The sequence below is a fragment of the Corticium candelabrum genome, chromosome 3 (genome assembly GCF_963422355.1).
Source record: "Corticium candelabrum chromosome 3, ooCorCand1.1, whole genome shotgun sequence".
Taxonomy (NCBI): Eukaryota; Metazoa; Porifera; class Homoscleromorpha; order Homosclerophorida; family Plakinidae; genus Corticium; species Corticium candelabrum.
In genome coordinates this window covers 6,339,657-6,348,688 of record NC_085087.1, presented here as the reverse complement: position 1 = coordinate 6,348,688, position 9,032 = coordinate 6,339,657, and the positions used below count along the sequence as shown (strand labels likewise).

At 39.7% G+C, this 9,032-nt stretch overlaps 2 protein-coding genes across 3 annotated transcripts; one reads left to right on the top strand and one right to left on the bottom strand.

Annotated features, from left to right (window-relative positions):
- Nucleotides 1–507: 507 nt before the first annotated feature.
- LOC134177694 (mannose-binding protein C-like) lies at nt 508–5,422 on the top strand. The gene is made up of 8 exons (XM_062644474.1): nt 508–611; nt 701–734; nt 820–927; nt 980–1,099; nt 1,163–1,362; nt 1,431–1,778; nt 2,468–2,650; nt 5,315–5,422. The coding sequence occupies exons 1-8, from the start codon at nt 537–539 to the stop codon at nt 5,420–5,422; spliced, it is 1,176 nt and encodes a 391-aa protein (XP_062500458.1). The 5' UTR covers nt 508–536.
- A 417-nt stretch (nt 5,423–5,839) lies between these two features.
- On the bottom strand, nt 5,840–8,575 carry LOC134176929 (uncharacterized). Of its 2 annotated transcripts, XM_062643612.1 has the most exons (4): nt 7,461–8,575; nt 6,538–7,401; nt 6,426–6,483; nt 5,840–6,156 (listed from the first exon to the last, which is right to left on the bottom strand). In XM_062643612.1, exons 1-2 carry the CDS (start codon nt 8,569–8,571, stop codon nt 6,752–6,754), a joined length of 1,761 nt encoding a protein of 586 aa, XP_062499596.1. In that variant the 5' UTR covers nt 8,572–8,575; the 3' UTR covers nt 5,840–6,156; nt 6,426–6,483; nt 6,538–6,751. The 2 variants fall into 2 exon arrangements, with proteins under 2 accessions (XP_062499596.1, XP_062499597.1); XM_062643613.1 differs by lacking the exon at nt 6,426–6,483.
- Nucleotides 8,576–9,032: the final 457 nt, after the last annotated feature.

The following is a 9,032-nucleotide window of genomic DNA, read 5'->3' as shown; positions in this document are numbered from 1 at the left end:
ATTAACTAGCAGTGCACTCTAGTCTAGTCACGCGTGTCGTTTCTTGCGTGTGAAGTAGCTGTACCGTGTTGCCTAAGCTAACTAGCAGCCGAGAGTTTAGCACTTTAGTGTTTTTTACCCAATCAGTCTCTACTGTAGTTGTAAGCAGGTTATGGGCAGATCATGATGGGCTACGCCCTAAAATTTTGGAGGAGTCTGCAGTCCCTCTGGGCCCATCCGTAACTACGCAGCTGCCGGCGGTCGCTCAGATGGTCCGGAAAAAACGACCATAATTGGTGTTGTATTTCTTATTCTAGACTGCGGTCTCTACGTAAAAGCGACAAACGTTTGTGGTATGACCGTGTCGTTAATTGCCGTGCCTTTGTTAATTAGTATCGACTAGGAAGGAGAGTTACGTAATAGCCACGTCGTCTTTCGTCGCTTCTAAACTATAAAGACGAAAACTAAACCATCAGCAGTCAGTTCTACCGTTCAAGTTTGCTGAGACGTACTCTAGCTATCATCGGTTTCTCTCCCACGACGTACTGTGCGGTACCATGCAGGGATTCAGACTCGTTGTGCTCTTGTTGTTGACAGTGACCGTTGTAGCAACATCAGACGCGGAAGAGACGGTAACTACACATACGTTATTTATTGCAATGCTTTACCTCCTCATCTCAGCGTGATGATTTGAAGTCAAAAATTTCTTTGTTTCTCTTAGGAAAGCAAAGGCTGCAAAAACAGTTGCTGTTCAGGTAGAGAGACATATTGTACACATATTTGTAATAAATTACATTGATAAAAGCAATAAACGTGTACTGTATACAATAACCGTAGCAGGTGTTCCTGGAGCTGCTGGAGCTGCTGGCACTCCTGGTGCTCCCGGCGCTCCTGGTTATCGTGGCGATCGTGGAAGTCCTGGTCCAGGAGGACAAAGAGGAGAAAAAGGTAGTTGCGTAATTTACTAATTCTAAGTAAATTGCAATGGTACCGACTTCAGGGGCAACCGGAAAAGTTGGCCCAAAAGGCGTCCCAGGCGAGACCGGAGTTAAGGGTCCGACCGGACCGAGGGGGCCACAAGGCGTTTTCCGTTTAAACGTGTGCTCTAATGACAGAAAGGGTAAGCACATCAGAATGCATTACGAATAAACAATTAATTATATTCAGTATATGTGTTGATCAGGTATGATGAGATATAATCAGCAAGTAAAGGAGGTAGAGTATTGTGACGGTAACAGCTGGGTGACCCAGTTGTTACTGACACCCGGCAGCTCGTCTTTGTTGCCTGCAACATCGTGTAGGGAAATAGCACTCTATTACAAGTCTTCAGCCAAAAATGGAAATCATTGGATTAAACCATCTTACAATGATCTACCTTATCAGGTTAAAACTATCTAGCTATTTCAATAAAATGAATTTCTATAATTTACAATGAGATTTGTCTACAACAGGCATTCTGTGATGCTAATGAAGGTTGGACTCTGATCATGAAAATAGATGGAAATCAACAAACCTTTACCTATAGAAGCAAACTGTGGTCAAACAAAGAAACATTCCAACCAACTAATTTGGATTTGGATGACAAAGAGGCAAAACTTGCTTCGTATTGGACACTACCATTTACTGAACTTCGTTTGGGAATGAAAGTAAATGGAACAATCAGATGGATCACCCTCAGCTACAGCGCATCATCTCTCTACAGTCTTATTGCTGATGGAAATTACAGAAGCACGAGTATTGGTGAGAATAAGTGGAGACCTTTATTGCCAGCGTCATCTCTGCAGCAATTCTGCAATAGGGTGAGCATTTCTATTAATTACGGTCAACTATAGCATGTACATGAAATCAGAAACATCAAACATATTCAAATCCACACAACACAATATTTTATACGTCCCGATAGCAGCAATTTAATTTAACGACTTGTTCCATTGTCTGCATGATGTGGACTGCATGTTAGCTGTAGTACTTAATGATCCTATAGTATCATATAACCGTAACACTAACCCTATAACCTTAACTAGGAATAAACAAAAAATAGTATGCTGAGACTGTAAATAGTATACTATGCCTGAAACCGGCCATGTACCAACCGCGACTCAACCTTGCACATTATAATGCTTGTGTATATTCACAAAGACGTACAAGACTGACAAAATTGACTAAGTAACAGCGCTGCACTGGTTCATCAAAGGAAGAGAAAATAAGTGACTATATCTATACTCTGAAACTATCCGAGTTATACATGGAGGTGCTAGCTGTTTCCTATTAATGTTTTAGTTTTCTGTTTTGCTTTGGTGGGTCACGTGTATGATTAATATCTTTCTTTGGGAAATTTGTGCCACGCCCACGTATGTCTGTTTGTTCTTCTACAACCGGGGTGCTAGAAGACATCAACATCAAATATACGTATAACAAAACTAAGGCGCCACCGTCCGTTTAGGTATATTATAGTTAAATGCTTTAAGACTTCTGTTTTTGAATACAGGAAGGATTCAACACAAGAAGCACTTACAATTATAGATCACACTACATACATTATGCAAGAGCTCGTTTGGGATTGCTTGCTAGCAATTCAAACAATTGTAATTCACCAGATTCTTTTCTTGGTTTTGGAACAGAGAACAGCCACAAAAGCATCAGAAACAGTGCTGGAAACTACAATGGACAAGTAAATACTAGAACAATTGCCTATATTATGGCACGATGAGACGCTGCACTACGTAAATGCATGATAGCAATTATACAACTAGAATTGTACAATTGGTTTTCTGCAAGTAAGATATCCATCAAATTGTTGTAGTAGGGCAACTATATATATAGTCTAGTTACACTATATGCTTATACATTACAACATAATCCAACCGATCTTGACTAGCTAAACGCGGTTACTGTACAACTATTCATTTGCAGACACATCACGTCTACAAGATAGACAAACTACATGTGTACATATCTATGTGGGTACAACATGTGAGACCAGCCTGGCCGTCAAATTTGCAGGATCTTAATTGTTACCCCTAGGTAACTCACTATTCGAAAAATCACTTTTATTGTCAATAAATGAACACCATTCAATTGACATTTTAGACAAACATTACGGTTAAATTAACAGTCAGGTAGGCGAGCAGAGCATCAATCAGACAGACTAACAGACAAACAAACAAACAAACAGACGGACAAAGTAACAAAAACAAACAAACAAACACACGATCAGGCAGGCAGATGAAACGACAGAATAAACACCCATGCATATGAAAGCTAGAAGAATTAAGGTATACCAATCTCTTAGTAAATTTTGCAGATGTGAATATGACACTTTCTTGGGAAAATGTGCGATAGACTAACAGACAATGTACAATGTGTGTATTTAATCTGACAAGAGAATGCTGTTAGACAAACAGAATGATCTGACAGTCACAATTAACCAATTTACAGCAACTAAAAGCTTATCCAAATCGAGCTTATGCGCTTTCGTACCTTAATTAATCATGAAACAGGCCTTCGCAATACAACTCTACATAACGTGCACACAGCGCTAGTCTTGCATGATCAGTCATTTCTGCATCTTGTTTTCAATGTTCAAAAAAGCAACAAGAATGAATCAATGAATACTTTGTTTCTGTCGCACTTAAGTAAAAGGTTCAGTTCCCTCTTGGCACAAATATATAAACAACTAAGACATAATACAGCTATATATATATATATATATATATATATATATATATATACACAGTATATATACTGTCTAGCAGACTACAAAATACATCAGCTACAGAAAACAGAATACCAGGTGCCTCACGAGATTACGTAAAGAACGCGTTTTCTAGCATACCTTCAGTCTCTTAGCCTCATGCGGTCATTGTACAGCGGCAGAGATTACATATTTTCAGTCGAACATCGTTAGCGCTATATAAACTCCCGGATAAGGTACCAACGGTATGGAACCTTTGAGTACGTAGAATCGTTGATTGAACAACTTAGCTAGAATAGCTACCGTTGTGAGATTGCCATATCATTATTCACACACGATGGTACCGCTGAAAAACGTTTCTCTAGAGGTCAATACCGTACAGTTTACGTCACACGTACTTTTTAGTGCGGGACTCCAAGGCTAGTCCGGAGTTGCTGCATGACAATCCTGGTTTTTGATTAACCAGTTGTCGTCAGCAAAGTCGGTGAGTGTATTAGTACTAAATTATTGAGCGCTGCTCGGTCGTACGTGGTTCAGCAGAGTAAATCTCATTTCACCATTGATATCAACGATAAAAGTTTGATACTGTATTACACATAATTGTACGTCAACGTTTGCTTACTTTGATCATGATAGATAAGAATACGCGACTCGTGATAAGCAAATAGTCGCTAGTAAAAACTTTACAAAAATAGCTATTAAATATTGACCAACTGAGTCATGCACTAAGGGTTGGTCAAGTCAGCTGACTATAAATTGAAGCTTTTGTAAGTACACAATTTTGACCTCAAACGGTGCTACATGCATGAATCACTGTAAATCCTCCACCATCGTCTGACTCAGACTTGCTCTATGAGAATTGTGCAGCCTGATATTGGTACGTTCTGTGGCATTTACGCATGTTCAGACATGCAAACGCTAATCTGGACCATGACCTTATCTGTTGACTTTGGGATTTCAATCTAGTTATACCTTTTGTTAAAAGAGAGAGAGAACTTAGCTTATCTACTTTTAATGAAGGTTACTCATCCAGCTTATCTACTCGTGTTGTAAAACCCCACATGTTTTCAACAGTCATAAGCGTTTTTGTTCACAATCTGCTTTTGTACTAAGTTATCTTAACAGTGCACCATTGCTTGGTGTGTGTGTGCGTGCGTGCGTGCGTGCGTGCGTGCGTGCGTGCGTGCGTGCGTGCGTGTGTGTGTGTGTGTGTGTGTGTGTGTGTGTGTGTGTGTGTGTGTGTGTGTGTGTGTGTGTATGTAGGGAAGTTGGTCAGCCGCCTCCAAGTGGTCTTCCCATGCATGCGCAGTAACGTACACGTAACGAGTGAGCATGGCAAAGAGCAAGAGCTGAGTGAGTAAAAAAGGGGACATCTCCAATTACCAAACATTTTCTCCAATCCCAACATTCAGAAGTGGGTGAGTGGGGTAAAGACCCGAAAGTGTATGACACTAGATATTAAAGTTTTAGGTCTAAACTACAGGCTAGCCCACGTACTGATTCACCTCTGTGGCTCTACAAACTGAGCTGAGTGTTAATTAACATCCATGTGCTAAGTTGTTCGTGCAGATCGACTGTTTCCTACAGCAACATCTACAATATAGTAGTAGACAGTTAGTCCTATTTTTTGCTTGTTACTAGAACCTGTCACGATGCAAAGCTACTCTATTTGAGAAAGTGAAGTTGAAAAGCACTTTTCAACATTTTCGAAAACATCAGTGTTGTAAACATGTGTCAGACATTGTTTAAATTAAAGGGGTGGGAGGGTGGTCACCACCAATCTGATCATTGTTCGAATCAAAGAAAACGTCCGCTAATATTGGAGATGCTCCCTAAATGAGTGTATGTGTGGAGCAACTTAATTAATTAATAAATCAGTGAGTGAGTGAGTGCGTCTGATCATTACACGCAATTAAACAGTAGATAATTATAACCATCTCATAGTAGGTTAGAACAAGTAGATAGACTAACCTACTACGGGATGGTTAATTAATAAGAGATTTTCATATGTTTCCATGTTTACAGGATTGTTTATATTGGAGATAAAATATTGCAAAATTAATAATTAATTATTTAAATAAATAATTAATTAATTAATTAATTAAATACATAAATAATTAGAAACATTAAATGCAATATTGACTTCAATAGACACATGACGGTGACACCATGTTTTCTTGTAGATCAAGATGCGTTATCTGGTGAAACTGAGATTCAATTTCAAATAGCTATCAGCAGTTCAATACAAAACAACTAAACTTTTGTCTTTACTGTATCTTCTATATACACTATTTGTACAATGACTTCCATTATAATGAGTGTTCATCTTGTAAGAAGAGGCTGATGTTTGTGTGTCTGTCCTTCACTCGTGGTGTGATATCATACTGTACAAGTCGACATAAATGAACGTATTGGTGGCTGCTTGACATCCTGCCACATCCAGTTGATGATGAAATATCAGAGATGATCAAGTTGAAGTGAACCTAGAGACACAATCAACGTCTCATTGGTGTGTATTTGATATACTGAATAATATGTGAGTCAAGAGACACTTACGTGGTCGATTTATGTTCTAACTATCTTGTGACTGTTTGCGCTCAGTTGTATGTTTCTGTTTTTGTATGTCTGTTGCTTGTGTGTCTGTCTGTATTTGTGCTGCTCTACAATTGTTTTCTTTCCACTCACACTCATGCATACACATTTGAACTCGACAGATTCACCAACAGTATGTCATCCAACTCAATAATGTTACCTTGTTCTAAGGCAGTCACATCATTGCTTTGTGTGTAATTTTAATCAGTTGTGTCATCCTATCAATAACCATCTTGTTCACAAACAATCCACTGTCATCAAAATTTTCTTACTTTCTGATGATATTTTCTTCTGGATGATAGTCTTCTACATATATTGTAGCTGCACACAACGATAAGGCTGTTGGTTCGCAGCAAGCAAAGTGTGTTGTCTTGTTTCTCTTATTTCCTTTCCCCGTCCACATATAGATAATTACTGGTTTGTTTCAGAGCAAACAACAATTATTGTTATGTATAAGATTATCACTCTGTATGACTCGTGTTCCAATCAGTTTGTGCCAAGCTTAGATTCAATCTCTCTCCTGACTATTCCTCCCACTCCAGCTTTATCACAAGCGACCAACAACTGCTGAACTGTAGCATGTTGGTTTTGATCTGTCCAGGCTGACAAAACTTTATGTAATTTCTCTTTGTATGTGTAAAGTTGTCGTTCACACTCCCTTAGGACTGTTTCTGAAACATCAAGGTGTATACCTAGTTGATGCCAACGTTGTCCAACGTTTTCAGCTACTATTTCTTTGATGAGTGGAGTGACCCTGTCAGAGTCACCAGGTGGAGTCTTTTCAGATGCTGCATCAGGCAACATCAAGTAACTCAAATGCTTTTGAGGTTCAGATGGAATGCGAGCAACAAGTAGAGCATCATACAATTCACATACCATCAGTTGGTTGTCTCTTGACTCTAACCACTCACTTAATATGCAGAATGCCGGTGCCTGGACAAAACTGGAGTCCGAAATGTTTTGCTGTAGCTTTGATAACGTAGACTGGTCAGTACCAAATATGATACTTGTTAGGTTATGCAAGGACTCTCCAATATCTACTGCTATCAGTTGGAGATCCATTTGATTTACTGCAGTCGAATGTTTACAGGACAAGACTTGAGAAAGAGGAATGCCTTTCTTTACACTTGGACACACTAAATGAATACAAACATATACACTCTACGCGACCAACAGTATTCATACATGTTGTTACCTTCTTTTATTGCTTGCTCATGTTTTACCATCTCTGCACTGCATCTTCCAGCTACAGTGTCTACTGCAAATGGTCCCCATGTTTCGTCTGGTATCAAATAGATACATCGATTGAGGGGAGACTTTGTACTTGTAGAAGAACTTCCACTGTAGATGAATCTATCAGGGAGAACACCAGGAACAGACTGGAGAAGATCCTCCATGTCTGACACACAACGAAGAAGAACATGCCACAATCTGCCAACACTGTGATGTGACTTGACTACTCTACCACTGAGACATATAGAGCCAGGTGAAGTATTCTTGCTGCAATTGATAAGCAAAGTCACTGCACCATAACACATCAGCAGTCCACTGCTCCAGTGACGAATAAAATTGGAGTGACGATGGCAACGAGCAGACAGTCGTTCAAACAAACCCAATGGACGTTCATATGCAAATGAGTATTCCACTGCAACTTGTATGACTCCTTGTGGTATATCTAGAGGCCAATGGTCACTAACATCCTCTGGTTTCTCATCATTGAGTAACCATGGCAACAACAAGCCAACATTATGTTGTTTTGGCTTAGAAATCACTTGGCAACTGTCTGTTTGCTCTTGATGACGATTTTGTTCTATTGTGTGACCAGATGAATCTGATGTCGGGTTGGTGCTACTTGGCGGAGCTAAAGTGATCTGACGTCTTCCCAGAGAGTGTGCCAGTTCCTGAACTATATCATCTGATGAGCCAGTTAGATAACCAAAGTCGAGAGCAAGAAAAAGCTTAATAAACACGTCAACATGACGATCTGCAGTAAGATCGAACTCACTCCACAGTGCCAGCAGCATAGATATCCTAGCAATGCCATTAAAAACAAGATCACTTTTCATCTCCTTAAACTTCTGAGGACCTATATCTACCCCAATAAACCGATAATCATATTCTAAAGATTCGTGATCATGTCTGAAAACAGCCTTAAGTAAAGTGACCACAAATGGTGGTACAGGAAAGAGAACTTCTGCTAAAGTCGGGTGATGAGAGTAATACAGAATGCTTCCTACCTGGTTCAGGTAGTTTAGCAACTCACGACAGCTTTCTTCTGTCAGTCCGTGCTCTACACACAGTCGCATTGCATAAGAGACATCTATAATGGGGACAGACGTGTCAGGTTGTGCTGTCATCAACTTGTCTTCTACAGTTACCCATGATGACGGCAGCTCTGTGTGCAGTGAAGGCAACAGCCTTTCAGTACCACACAGTTGTCTTAAATGAACCTTCACACTGACCACACCCTCGTGTGTAGCTGCACTCGTCAATAGCACATTTTCTTCAACAGTTATTCGCTGAAAGTCACAAAAGTGAAGACGTTCTGATACGTATTTGTTCTTTGGAGAACCACCAGTTGCAATGATTCGTTTCATTCGATCAATCTCAGCTTGTCTGATCTTCAAGAATTGACGTAGACGAGTGTGCAGATGTTCACTCCACTTTCTACTCATTTCTTCTCTTGACATGTCGACCATCAGATCAACTTTACTCACAACAATAGCAATGTGAGCTCTGCTGTTTCTGTCATACACAACTTGCAGGA